Source organism: Geotrypetes seraphini, chromosome 8 (genome assembly GCF_902459505.1).
Source record: "Geotrypetes seraphini chromosome 8, aGeoSer1.1, whole genome shotgun sequence".
Taxonomy (NCBI): domain Eukaryota; kingdom Metazoa; phylum Chordata; class Amphibia; order Gymnophiona; family Dermophiidae; genus Geotrypetes; species Geotrypetes seraphini.
Window position 1 is genome coordinate 8,981,024 of NC_047091.1, and position 15,159 is coordinate 8,996,182.

General features: G+C 39.9%; 1 protein-coding gene across 38 annotated transcripts in view; it reads left to right on the forward strand.

Annotated features, from left to right (window-relative positions):
• Window positions 1–15,159, forward strand: part of EPB41 (erythrocyte membrane protein band 4.1) — a 225,540-nt gene that overhangs the window by 200,125 nt on the left and 10,256 nt on the right. For 23 of the 38 annotated variants that reach the window (XM_033955372.1, XM_033955353.1, XM_033955351.1 and 20 more), the window contains 2 exons: window positions 9,961–10,434; window positions 12,064–12,192. In XM_033955372.1, coding sequence (XP_033811263.1) covers window positions 9,961–10,434; window positions 12,064–12,192 — 603 coding nt within the window. Of the gene's footprint in view, window positions 1–1,415; window positions 1,443–9,960; window positions 10,435–12,063; window positions 12,193–15,159 lie in introns of those variants that run through there. The other 15 variants (XM_033955365.1, XM_033955367.1, XM_033955369.1 and 12 more) reach the window with 3 other exon arrangements.

The following is a 15,159-nucleotide window of genomic DNA, read 5'->3' on the forward strand; positions in this document are numbered from 1 at the left end:
TGTAGCCATTTTTGAGCATGAAGGGCACACCCTAGATTTCCCAGATTTTGTAACTGTGCCTTTTGTGCTTTGTTCAGAGAAATGTTCTGAATGAGCGTCGAAGAAGAAGGTGGATCTGCAGAGTTCCATCATTCTTCTAAACAAACTGAGAAAGAAGCTTGTGGTCCAGAATTCTAGTCAGACTGACTAGAAACATAAAAATACTTAAAAAAAAAAAAACAACTTAAGCCATCAGAAAAAGGAAATGTGCACAGAATAAAACTGGTTCGCCTTTGGATTTTTGGTCTCTGCCCTAATATTTTTTTATTAATTGATTTTATTATTGTGTTGTTGGTTTCATACATTCATGTTGGTGAAAATTGTTTTTAAGGACACTCGAATCAACTTCAAGAGCCCCGTTTGTTTTTAAAATCAATAGAGAAACTGGATAGAGATGTCCAGTTGCAGTAATAGTTTAACACCCCCTTCCCCCCTTTTATGAAGCCGCGTTAGTGGTTTTTATCGCCAGCCGTGATGCCCATAGGCTTTGAGGGGGATACTTCCACTTTTGAGTAATGCTAGATGCTGCCCGGTAGTTGCATTATTAAAACCTTCTGTTTGAATAGGAAATAAATGGTAAATCTAGTCTTGCCAAACCAGAATTTGGCTTGGAGGATAAAGGTTATTGGATATTTGTTACAGCTCCAGTGATAGACAAGTGGTGTTAATTCTTTTGATATTAATCATTATTAAGGTAGATAAGAGTATATAATTACAGTACTGTGTATTCCTGCTTCATCTTTTGCATATATCTTTTAATGTCTATTTTAATTTAAATGAAATAAATTAGTCCAGAGGCAAAAGTTTGAAATTATATCCAGAACTTTGTAAGAAGCAATTGCAGTCTGTTGAACGTACTATATTATCTTTTTTTTAAGTTCTGCAGCAAAATGTTTGGAGTCAAGTTAGGTGAGCCTGACTTAACTCATGGTTATATAAACCATCAGATTATAGTCATTCCAGCAGCAATGATTATTTGTTTTTTTAATCTATTTTATTTAAAGCTAGTTTTCCCAATCCGTAGCCATACTTTTTTTCATGCATTAAGCTACTTGAGTTTTGTTTAAAAGAATGTGGGATGTAGAAATTGTGCAAACATGCTGGCAAAGAGCAGAATAAGAAATGCATTCTAGCACCAGGACCATTGAGAAGGAAAAAGCATGATTTTAAAAAATGTGGTAAAACCAAAAACTCAGAAGATGGTATAGAAAGCTTTTAGGGATGGAAGAGGTTTGGTTTGTGGCTTATTTGTAACGCATCTGGTGCCATCACTGTCCTTAAATGAGAGAGGAGTTTTTCTGCATGTGTTTTGTCTGCTCTTATGCATGTTTTTAACTCTTGTCTTTTCTATCACTATTCCTCTCCTCTCCTTCAAGCCTTGGCTGTAAGGGGTTCCCAGAGAAGTGAAGACGACCTAGTTGAGAACTTGCTAACGTGGGGGCACAGTCTTCTAAAGTATCCCAGGTGCTATAGACACATTTTATTTTTATTTTAGGTTTTTTTTTGGGGGGGGGAGGGAGACTGGGTTTCTACTTTCTAACTTATGTCAGCATTGTGTCAGATTATAAAAACAATATTCACTGATTTATAACTGTTATTCTTTAATTGTGAATTGGACTAATGGACATATTGGGATATACTTTCTTCGGTGTCTTTACTGAAAATCAAAAGAAACAAATACATTTTCCCCACTTTCTGTATCAGTAGTAAATCATCACTTACAAATGGAATCTCTTGCAAAACAGTGTTGTCATTCTAACACATTCTGGAATTTTGATGCAGACTATCATTGTAATGCATTACTGTAGCAGGGAGGGATGATCCTACAGCAATTGTAATCTTAATATGTTTTAAACATACTATGTGCCATGCTGGATCACATTAATAGGTCTATCAAGCCCAGCATCCTTTTCACCAGTAGTGGCCAGTCCAGGTTATTAGAAGGTACTCAACAGATCCAAAAGATTAAATGCATTTTTCATCAACAGGCAGGGATATGTAGACACACTTACTGGTGATGTCATCTTGACTTATCCTGTCTCTGATATTTGCTGTCCTAGAGCCCAGAAAATACTAGGAAGTTTTCATGAGTAAGCATGGGGGGTTCCCATGCTGGCGCAATTCTACCTTTCTTCTTAGGTTAGTTTGTTCACTAGATCTGCTGGACATATTCTGCTCTCCTTTTAAGAAGAAAAGTCTTTAAGACTCAGAATAAAGGAAGAAAATGGACAATGGCAAGTCACTGCTTGATGGTAGATGACCTCCCGCTTCCTTCAAAGGAAGTACCTTCAGGCAACTGCAGTATTCATGTTCTAACCATGAATCCACATCAGGATAAAGAGTGCATGTCCTCCACTTCACACCCAAGGTCAATGGTCATGGAGTAAAAAGGTTCTTCACATCAGCCATTTAGAGATACAAGCCATTTGCTACATATAATGAACATTCAGGGAGTGGATTTCAAGAAAAGTAATCCTCATTTAGATCAAAAGCCATGTTTCTGTGTTCTACATCTGCAAGCAAGATGGCTCAGGATCCTGCAAGTGATATCAAGAAGCAGCCAGGATATGAAATATGGTAATTTATTATGAAGGACTTATACAGGTCACCTATATCCCAGACAACCCCAGTCAGATAGAGAACACACTTTGCTATAGGCTGGACTCCCATAAGTCAAGTACTTTGACGATGCCTCTTTTCGTTTGTTAGTACAATCTTCCATTCTGAGTATTCTTGATTATTGCAACATCATATATCTGGGCGCCTTTAAGAAAATTACCAGGAAATTGAGGATGGTTCAGAATACGGCCGGCTGTCTCATTTTTGGTTTGAAAAAATGGGAACATGTTACCCCTTTCTATCAAAAGTTACATTGGTTGCCATTGGAATCCAGAGTCCTGTTTAAGTTCCCACGCATCTGCCGCAAAACGGTATTTGGTATGTCACCAAGTTATCTTAACCCTCACTTCACTTTCAGTTAGAACAATAAGAGCTCTCGTAGAATACATCTGTTTGCTTTTCCCTCATTAAAATTATGTCATTATAAAAGGTTCTTTGAAAGAACCTTTTCTTTCCAGGCAGCTAAACTGAATTCATGGCTCGCCCAAATTGTGCTTGATTTTAGAAAGCAGATTAAAACTCAATTATTTAACAGGCTGAGTTCTTAATATATTTTATTATTATAATCTATTATATGCCTATAACTTGTTGATTTCAATGATTTGCATTGTTTGTATTTCAATTAATTGTTGTGAACCGCCTAGAACTTCCTGGGTATGGCGGTATACAAAATAAAATTATTATTATTATTATTACAGTATATTTAGCCCCTGGTGATGTCTTTGCAACATATCACATGTCCATTTTTCTGTGCAAAAAGATTGGTAAAGAACTGATTAGCACACAGTGTCTGTTCCATGTCATGGACTCATGATCTCATTTTATATTTTTTCACCATCCTCCTATCTAAAGTCATACAAAAAAATCAGACAAGATTCTGCTGATGTAATTTTAATGGCATCTTATTAGTCCCTTGTGTCATCTTGCTGGCAGTGGACCAATATTTCTTTCCTGGCACCCACCCTTCCCTGCTGATCCAAAGAGTAGGCTATCTTCATCCATCCCATCCTCATTCTCAGTACAAATATGGAAAGCAAATGATTTTTGAACCATCACTGCCTCTTGTCCTCATGAAAATCTACAAGCAGTTGAATCTGTTCAAAGTGTCTCATTTTTTAATGTTGTAGTGTAAAAGCAAGCACCATGATCCCTTTTGCTGTTTGATGCTATACTAAATGTAATTACTATACCTGTCCAACTAGATTTGTCAGCTAATTGATTCACTAATACTTATCCAACAACACAGCCTACATGACCCTGTCTATGCAAAACCCATCTCCATGCATCTTCTTGTTTCCAGGTTCATGTGGCATCTAATAAATTCAAAGCCCTCCTCCATTTGCAATCCTACCTTGGCCTGGATCATCCTTGAAGTTCCCTCTGAAACAATGGGACAAACACCACAAATTATTTTCCTGGAAAATGCTGGGGGGAGGGGGGGTTGCTAAGACCTCACCAGTAGAGTCAGTGCACTATGGGCCCTAATGTGCTATTCTTCATATACCTAGATCTATTTAAAAACAAGAGCAAAAACCTAAATTTTTACTAGGAAAAAAGTTTCTACACCCCAGATATGCCTTGCTATGCTACCTCCAGGGCACCAAATAAAATATTGTAGTAGCTAATTTCTTCCTTACCTTATGAACACTCAATTACCAAATGTGCACTCTCCAACTGGATGGTGAACTGCAGAATGCTCTTTAATGAAATGGGCATCCCTGTTCAACAATGCATTTGTGTGTACTAGCTCTGTACACATCAGTCTTCATTGTTGAAATATGCAGATTATCCCCCTGACTGAATGAAGCGTTTGGACAAAAAGTATTCCAGATCTTTCTGCATAATTGCTTTAAACTCCGGTCAGGCAGATGTAGTAATCTTCCTGGAGTGTTTTGACAAATTAGTTCTTTACCGAGGTAACCTTGAGCTTAGTCTCTAGTAAGTTTGCCCCGATTCCCCTGTTTTTTGATGGAGAGACAGAGTTGGTTACTTAGAGGAATGCCTTCACATTTCCCCTTCCCCTTTCAGCTAAAGCCGGGTAACTTCAGCCTTGACTGAGAAGAAAGGAGGAGCTGTGCCTGGGTGAACATAAGAATTGCCAACTCCGGATCAGACCCTGGGTCCATCAAGTCCGGTGATCCACACACGCAGAGGCCCTGCCAGGTGTACCCTGGCATAGTTTTAGTCCCCATATCACTGTATGCTTCTCAAGGGAGATATGCATCTAATTTACTCTTACCTGTATCACTCTATGCCACTCTTAAGGAGATGCGCATCTAGTTTACCTTTAAATCCTAGAATGGTGGATTCTGCAATTACTTCCTCTGGGAGAGCATTCCAGGTGTCCACCACTCGCTGCATGAAACAGAACTTCCTGATATTCGTCCTGGACCTGTCCCCCCTCAGCTTCAGTCTATGTCCTCTTTCCCTGCTCCATTTTGTCGAATCCTTTCAGTATTTTGAAAGTCTCGATCAGATCCCCTCGCAGTCTCCTCTTCTCAAGGGAGAAGAACCCCAGTCTCCTAAGTCGTTCCTCGTAGTCCAGGTTCTCCATACCTTTCACTAGCTTCGTTGCTCACTCTGCACCCTCTCTAGCAGTTTTATATCCTTCTTTATGCATGGAGACCAATGCTGGATGCAGTATTCCAGGTGCGGTCTGACCATGGCTCTGTAGAGCGGTATTATAACTTTCTCTGATATACTCGTAATTCCCTTCTTTATCATGCCTAGCATTCTATTTGCTTTCTTCGCTGCTGCCGCACATTGCGCCAACGGTTTCAGGGTCCTATCTATCAGTACACCCAGGTCCTTTTCCTGTTTGGTCTTTCCCAGAGTTACACCTGACATACTATACTTGCACATGTCGCTGAAAACCTGCAGGCAATAGGAGAGTCAACATATCAGACACTACTGTAGATTCATCAGGATGCCTGCTGCCAGTTAAATGTGGTTGCATTTCCCTACTGTCTAAAGGGAACCCCTATTACAAGTAAGCATTCACTGGAATAAATGTTAAGTTTCCGTGGCTATTGAATTATGGGGTTTTCCTCCAGGATCTTGTCTGATCTCCTCTTTTAAAAACTTAGGTGTGCTAGATATGCCATCCAAACCAGGTCTGAGAATTAAAGTTTACCAAAGCTAGATGATATTAAAGGACTGACTAATTTTCAAAACTGAGTAGATCTTTCAGATTGTTGTTTTGTTTTTTTTTGTTAAATTATAGATTACAGCAGCTTTATGTAAACTAGTAATTATCATTTTACAGACTCAATCAATCAATATTTCTTAATGTGGACAGAATCAAAGTTCTAGAACAGTTAGTGAAAACTGTCATAAAAACCTTGTTTGTCTGTGGCATTTTTCCCCTATTCCTTTAAAATATGATGGATGACATTTATTCATTTTGTAATAGTGGTTTGATAACTTTAGAAAACAATTCTAAACCTTCCAACATTGTTCTAGTTCAAACTCAAGGCCTGGGGGCCACATGCAGCCCGCCAGGTTCTATTTTGAGGCCCTCGGTACGTTTATCATAATCACAAAAGTAAAATAAAACAATTTCTTGATCATATTTCTCTTTAGTTATAAATGACAATATCATTATTAAGACTGAGAGCTCCTTTTATTAAGCCACGCTAGCGGTTTAACGCACGTAATAGTGCGCGTAAAACTGCCAGCTGCGCTAGCCGCTAACACCTTCCTTGAGCAGGCAGTAGTTTTTTTGGCCAGCATGGGGGTTAGCGCACTAACCCCGCACTAACTAAAAGTCATGCGCACTAACCCCACTAGCGCTGCTTGATAAAAGGAGCCCTTAGCCAAAAGGAAAGATTTATAAACTATAAAGAATTTTACCTCATGCAAAATTGTCATTTCTTTAATAAAACATTAACTATTTTTTTCTAAGGCCCTCTAAGTACCGACAAATCCAAAATGTGGCCCTGCAAAGGGTTGGAGTTGGAACCTTTTGTATACAATTCCCAAATAGCAATCATGCTAGTAAGTTTGAGAGAGTGTTTTTGAACAGCTTTCGCCAACATTGAGGATGTGTGTACTTTTACAAGAGGTTTGCAAACGAATTGGCAGGCCTGAAAAAAATATACAAGTTTGTCAAATTAGTTGGTGGACATTTTTCTGTTAAAATGTGTGCTTAAATGGTAAAACCTGTGGATTTCTGCCAATCTATCCTAGATTTTAGTGACATTCATGAAACAAATTAGCTGGCAATTATTTTATGCTCTCAGAGGAAACATCTCTAGAAAAAAAAAAAAAGAAACCAAATTCTACTTGTATAAAACTCAAATTAGACAGCTTCTAGTCCAGTCAGTTCCTTACTGCTGACTGTGTGGAGCAGGACTGGATCTGGCTCTTTCACGATGCTCCGAGCCCAAATGGTTTCTACCACATTGTCATTGCTTGCTTTCCTTTGATACCTTTCCCCAGAAAAATTCATGTTTAGTTATCAGTGTTGCATGAGCATTAGATTATTTACATTTGGCGTTTTCAAATCTTTGGGTGCTAGATATGGGTGTGTCTTGTAATCAGCATTCCATGATGGAAAGAAAAACCGGATGATAGTTCTGAATTTGCTTATCACTGCTTGGCTGACTTAGAGCGATAAAAGGCCCGCTTATGTTCATGGATCATGCTGCCACTTGTTTAATGACAAATTGTTAGACTTTGAGGGATACTGAATTGGCAGGATGGAGACCTTGTCAGGATAAGCAAATGACAGGATCCATGGTATTTGAGTTCATATGTGGTAGTCTCTCTTTACTCATTATCAACTCCAAATTGAAAGAGAGCAACAATCCAGCCCTCTTGCAAACCCTCCCTTTCCCCTCATGGCAGCAATAGAGTAGGAATGTGAGCAAACCCTCCTTCTTAGAGGCCTTTTATCATGCCACAGTATGGGACCTCTCCAAGATTAGGTCTAAACAGATTGCAAGCTAACATAACTCCGTTCAGATGACAGCAAGGACTTGAGTGTATTTACATCTGACTAGCTAATGAGCTACTTGACTTTGAGTGGCATTCTATTTGAAGGCATCTTATTTGTTAAGCATTATACTATCTTATCCAAAAGTATGTGAGTATTTATTCAAATTTGTAAATCCTAGCTCTTTTTTTTTTTTTTTTGCTGGCTCTTTGACTTTTGTAACCCAGCTCAAACCAAAATTTGGTGTAGTGGAATATAATCTTATGAGTAATATAATGTTAAAAAAGGCAACTTATCAGCACAGAGGAGTGAATACTTATGCCAGGGGTAGGCAATTCCAGTCCTCGAGAGCGGGAACCAGGTCACGATTTCAGGATATCCACAATGAATATGTATGAGATGGATTTGCATGCACTGCCTCCTTGAGATGCAAATCTATGTCATGCATATTCATTGTGGATATCCTGAAAACCTGACCTGGCTCCTGCTCTCAAGGACCGGAATTGCCTACCCCTGGCCTATGCCATGCACCATTGGCTAGGTTAAATGAAGAGTCTAATATGCTTTTGATTGCCTTAATGGATTACTAGGATGAAGATGCAGAAGAAAGGGACAGATAGGAAGATGCAATAGGCACTTATCGGTAATCTGTTAGATCAGTGGTCCCCAATCCTGTCCTGAAGGACTACTAGGCCAATTGGGTTTTCAGGCTAGCCCTAATGAATATGCATGAGAGAAATTTGCATATAATAGAAGTGACAGGCATGCTAATCTACTTCATGCATATTCATTAGGGCTAGCCTGAAAACCCAATTGGCCTGGTGGTCCTCCAGGACAGGGTTGGGGACCACTGTATTAGATGGAAAAAAAAATTCTTCCTGACCCCAAGTATTTCCTGGATATACCTAGTTCAAGCAGACAGTAACTTCAAAACATTGAGAATGAGATTACTCTCCCTGCATTTGGATACACAGAAATATGTAGCCAATTTGAGCATCAAAAACTGCTTTAACATTTCTAAATTTCTCAGAAAAGTATAAAGTATTGTCATTACAGTACATAACGTGGAAGGAACCTTTGTGAATTGGTCTACATTGGGGGTGTCAAAGTCCCTCCTCGAGGGCTGCAATCCAATTGGGTTTTCAGGATTTCCCCAATGAATATGCATGAGATCTATTTGCATGCACTGCTTTCATTGTATGCTTATAGATCTCATGCATACACATTGGGGAAATCCTGAAAACCCAACTGGATTGCGGCCCTCGAGGAGGTACTTTGACATCCCTGGTCTACATCGATTGGAAAGCTGCTTTAGAACATAGCTCTGGGCATACTATTCAACAACCTTTTTCATCATTGTAAGCTAGATTTGTCCCTGCACTATAAAGTACTAAACTGTGACTTTAAATAAAGATCTAATTGTATTTTTCTTTTTTAACTCAGCCAGCATTTCTGTTAAATGCATTTCAATATATTCCTGGATATTTGGCACTGACTGCGATCTGGATATCCTGCTGGCACTACTGTTCTCTTGATTAGCAGCAATCTTGAGCACACTATGCAGACTACATAAGGCTGAAAAATGGCTTCCAGATAGTAGCAGAAGTCTATAATGATATTCAGCAGCTTTATCTGGCACTTTTCTAGAGAGCAAGTGCTGCTTCCTGCATAATTGCTTTTAAATATTATGCTCTTTTTTTTTTTTTTTTAGAAAATTATGTAGGTATGAGACCAAACAATATCTAAGCAGAATTTTTTTTTGTACCTGTAGAATTCTGAGTTCTATGAAAATGTGGGCATTCCTTGGGAATAAAATGCTTAAGTAACTTGTCTCAGTTTTGGTTTCTGATCTCTGTCAGCTTCCAAAGAGGAGAGAGAAGTAGAAAAATGTAGCCAGAAGCCTCACTAGATAAGTACTATTTCTGTTTAAATAAAAATACTGTGAAATAATGAGTTGCCCAAAGACTTAACCTGTGCAATTCCTCAGAACCTCTGATGTTACAGGTCCTCAATCTCTTAAACCAGTATTTCTCAACTTTGTCCTGGAGTACTCCCTTTCCAGTAAAGTTTTCAGGATATGGACAATGAATATGCATAAAATTGATTTTGCATACACTGCCTTCATTAAATTTCTTTCATGCATATTCATTATGGATATCCTGAAACCGTGACTGGCAAGGGGGTATTCCAGGAACGAGTTGAGAAACACTATCTTAAACCACCATTTTCCTTATTTTAATTTAGTGATACTTAATGCTGTACAGTATGCTAGAGAAAAGGCAGCTGTATAATTTTTTTAAATATCATTGTAGGAGAACTAATCCTAACTACTTTTTTTGGCCTTTGTGTGTTCACTTTCTTTGTAGAGTATGAATGGCATGCCTAAGCAGGAAGTGGATGAAATGCAAGAGGGCACATTTACTATCCCTGACTCTGAAGTTGAGGGCTCAGAACAGGAGCTAACATTTAGAGCAAGTTACATGTCTGCTCTGCCAGGGTTCCTTCAAAGCCAGGATTGTGGTCCCTCCTCCACAAGCAGTGAGGAAAAAAAGAAGGATTCTGGCCCCCTTCAGAGCAAGGACGAGCCGAGATATCAACCAGGGGCTGACCCAGGTGTGGAAGCAGAGGCTGAGACCTTTCAGGAACCTGAGGCTGGGATTTCAAACCCAGTTATCTCTGCTGTACCTCAGCCACACTGCTGTGAGAAAAAAGAGGAGGAGGGAGCAGAGGATGGTGACGAAGTTTATTTTACAACAAGGGAGCCATTTGTAAGGATAAATGGAAAGTCTTACAATTCTCTTGTTGATAATGAGCCTCCCATCCTCATTCGCTGTTTCCAGGTAGTAACCAAGAGATAACATCTCTTGAAAGAACCTCCTTCTTTGGGGCATTTTTGTTTTCTTTTGGTGTGGCAACCAGAAATGGATTCTGCAGCAGGCATAGACACCCCCCCCCCCCCGAGCTTGATATTGATGTGGAAGACCATTTTCATTGGCACCGTTTCCACACGTTGACCCTAACAACAAAAGAGGAGATTGAAACCAATTCTTAGGCAACGACTGAACAATTGTTAAAATGACCTCAACCCTCTGCCTATCTAGGAAAATTTTAAAAGATTTATTTTCCAATAAATCCAAAACATGACCTAGAAAGCTAAGTTTCTTTTTACCTCAGCAAATTTGTAATCGCAATGGCCCCCACATGTTGACTTAAATGAATGCAACTGCTGGTGAGGCAAAACTTTTAAATCAGTTGTTTAACTTGGTCGTGGCATAGTTTCAGCTTGATTGAAAGATAAAGTATTGTACCAAAGAACCATTTCTAGTGGTTAAAGTATTCCTTAACATTGAAACCTTTCAAGCAGCATGAAGGTTATCCTTATGAGCTTCTAGATCAAATATGGTCTGGTCTATTTTTATATTTAAAGCAGGCCACCAGCATTTAGAGTCATGGTATAAAAACCAAGTCCTTCAAGTATCTAGGAAGTCATTGAGCTTCCATTCCAAGTTGTATCGGCTCAGTTTCAAAGCCAAGCCATTTGTAGTTGCATAGGGCTTCAACACCCATTTCACCGTGCAGCAGTTAAATTGCTCAGTTTCAAAACTGAGTCAATACAACTTGGAAGTCATTGAGACTCCTGAAAAGCTCTGTTTTGATACCACAACTCTGAATGCTGGTGGCTTGCTTTATGTATAGACCAGAAGACATAAGGTGTCATATAATTGCTTTCCTACTCATTTAAACCCACCAGCAGCAGTAATATTTCCAGTCTTCAACTGCTACTGATGGCAACTGCCCAGATGAGGTATACTGCCTGCTTCAGTGGTTTCTACGAAGGTAGATAGATGTGTTCTCCTAAGGACTTTTTAACAATCATGGTGGCAGCTGTCAGGCCATTGCCTTAGACTCCCAGGTGACAGGGAACTGATTTCTTTCATAAATCCTTAAAGTTAATTTGACTAACATGCCTTTTTAGAAACAAATTAACAGGTGGTGGGTACAATATATTTTTCTGTTTCTCTTATATTAAGCTCCTCTTTGCAATGCTGTTAATTTTTTAAACATCTGACAGTGATTTGAAAACAAGTCATGGGCATAGCTGCTGGTACATCAGCTAGTTTGGTTTCTGTAAAGAAGAAAAAATAGCTAACATTGATTTGTCTTAATAGCTGGAAAAATGTAAACATATAAAACCCAGAGAAACGAGTTAGCCCTTCCTTTATAGTTTCCATATAGAATCACAGCAAATGAGGCCTTTTTATGACTACAAGCCAGAGGCATTCATTGACTTCTTCACTAACATATGGCAAATATGAAAGTCGGACTATTTTAATATAAAATCCCTCAGAGTGCATCATATTCTAGATCCATGATACTTAGAACAGATCACTGTCGGAGCAATATCTACTTAGCAACACCATCCCTACCAGGAAAAAACGTGACAGTGTCTCTAATTTTCCTTTTTATAGCCCCCTTTAGTGAAGACCCAGACGGTGACCATCTCGGATAGATCCGGTACATTGAAAAGTGAGATCCCCACCAAAGAGGTTCCTTTAGTCCACACTGAAACCAAAACCATCACCTATGAAGCTGCACAGGTGAGCATGTTTTACACTAGGAGATCAGACACACAAGGTAAGTAGTGCAGGACCCAGCTAAGTCCTGGTCTTTTCTATTCCAGCAGTACCAGTTATAAACTGGCCTTTTTTCAATCAAATTGCTTGAGTTCCAGCATTGTAGCACATTATTTCATCAGAACAGTGCTTATAGATATAGGATATGAAAAAAGGATCACTGTGCAAACTAAGTGTTATATATTACAATCTAAGGTCATTGTAAAACTTGATATTTCAACAGTGTGTATTCAGTGATCCTACTTTTCTCTGTCAACAAGTAAGATGAATCAACTCTGAGCCTAGACAATCTGTTTATTTTAATTTGTGATTTCAGTTAAAAGGTTCATAGACAGTAACACGGAAGACAAAGGCGCGTGCCGACAACTGAGCGCAAGACGGAGACGCGCGCCGAAGAAAAAGACTGTTTTTAGGGGCTGCGACGGGGGGTTTTGTTGGGGAGCCCCCCCCCACTTTACTTAATACAGATTGCAGCGGCGTTGTGGGGGGTTTGGGGGGTTGTAACCCCCCACATTTTAGTGAAAATGTAACTTCCCTAAAAACAGGGAAAAAGTTAAGTTTTCAGTAAAATGGGGGGGGTTACAACCCCCCACAACGCGGCGCGATCTGTATAAAATAAAGTGGGGGGGTTCCCCGCCCACACCCACACCCCCCGTCATAACCCCTAAAAACAGTCTTTTTCTTCGGCGCTGCGCTCAGTTATCTGCTCGTGCCTTTGTCCCGGCGCGCTTTTGACCTGACACCCAGTTAAACATATACAGTGCCGGCTAGGCAGTTGACTAGGGTGCCAGCTTCTGATAGGATAGCAAAACAGTACGTCCTGCCAGCCAGAAAATAAATCCATGCAACAAGAATTATGAAAACAGCTGGCCACACCATGGCTTTACGTTTGTGTTTAAGGTTTTATATTTTTTTAAAAATATGGTTTGACTCTTATTTCTAAACTTCTGACAGGACCTGATTATCTAGTTTTTGATCCTGGGGTTTAGCCTGTAATACAGACAATAAGAGAGAGGGAGTAGATAGAGCAAAGATGCTCTTCAACCTGATTACGCCCCCCTCGCTTCTCTCTGCAGGGAATTGAAAGGGAGAGGGTGAGATGAGTGGACAGTAGAACCAAGAAGAATTCAGTTTGGATATTTGTTTCATTTCTGAAATGTCTCCTTGAAGGAGGGGAGGGAGAAAAAGGGCATGAGTCCAAAGTAGAGACAAATTTTTACCCATCCCCGCGGGAACTCATTTTCCCATCCCATGCCAGTGAGTTCTTTTCCTGCCCCTGCCCCATTCCTGCAGGCTCTGTCCTCATCTGTCCAAGCCTCAAACACTTGAAAATTATAAGTGTTCGAGGCTTGCGTGATTAAGACAGAGCTTACAGGATGGGAAAATTGAGTTCCTACAGGGACAAATTTGTCACCGTGTCATGCTCTACTCCAAAGATCAGCCTAGGGAGCATTATGCATTGGCCCTGCATACATAATACACTTTGGGGTTCATTTTCAAAAAAGATAAACGTCTAAAGGATGGCATAAACTAGCAGTTGGACCTCTTACTAGTCAAAATGTCCCAGTGGCCATTTTTAAAACTGAATTTCTAGACATCGTTTTGATTGTTTTGTCTCTAGTGCATCTAAATCTTAAGGGGGCATATTAGAGGCGTGTTTTGGGCAGGCTTAGGACTTGGACGTTCTGCAGTGATAAACTTTTAACAAAATAACAGAAAGGTGCCCAAACTGACCAGATGACCACTGCAGGGATTAAGGCATGACCCCCAAGTGTTCACGGACCCCCCTCTCACCATCCAAAGAGGTGAAAGAAACAGTACATTCTTCAGAGGTGCCACACAGACACAGCTCAGCAGATCGGAGAGGCACTCTTAAGGGATGCTGCAGTGAAAATCACATTAAAAAGCCCCAGGTACACATGTCACTATTATATTGAAAGGTGAGTCTTTCAAAACTCACCCAAAACCTACATTACCTACATAAAGATTATACCTGTAGGCATAAGGGCTGTTGTTGTGGTGTACAGGTGGGTATAGTAAGTTTTGGAGGGCTCACCATATGTACCTGGGACTGTGACTTTTTAATGTCACATTCGCTACAATACCCCCTAGAGTGCCCCTCTGCTCTGCTGTCTGTATGGCTACTGTAATTCCATTTATTTTATGCCTAACAAAAAAAAGTCTTCATAGACTCCAGCTTATCCAAAATATCGCAGCCAAGCTGATTTTTGCAAAACGCAAATTCAACCACATCTCCCCACTACTTACCAATCTTCACTGGCTCCCAGTGCTTTCCAGAATTCATTTCAAATGCTCCTGTCTGGCTTTCAAGATCATTCACGGCATCCTTCCGCCCCTAATCCCACTATCCTTTAACGTCTCAAGGCCTGCTACCACCAGATCCGCCCACAGACATAAACTATCCTTCCCTCTCTACACGGTATTCTCTACGCAGGCAAACTGGGAAAATCCCTCCTCTCCAAAATCACAGGCCTTTGGAACGATCTCACTATCCCGCTACGGAACCTGGGCTCCCTCCAATTATTCCGCAAACAATTGAAAACCTGGCTCTCTTCTAACATATAATTATTTTTTCTAACATAAAATCATTTCTTCTCCTGTTTATATTCCCTCTATTCATATACTCTTGTAAATCTTTCTCCTTTCTTCTTATATTTTTAAGCTTTGTAAACCGTGCCGAGCTCCACTTCCGTGGAGATGATGCAGTATATAAACTTAAGGCTTAGTTTAGTTTAGTTTAGTTTGCTAAGAATACTGGCTGCTTGGATGACCCAATGGCTTGTTTATATGCATTTTTCATTTGGCCATTTTTGTATTCGAAAATGGCCCCCAGAAATAGATACACTAAGGGCCAAAACCTCTAGATAGGTCATTTTCAAAAGCAAAAGACAGATGTCTTGCAATTTCAAA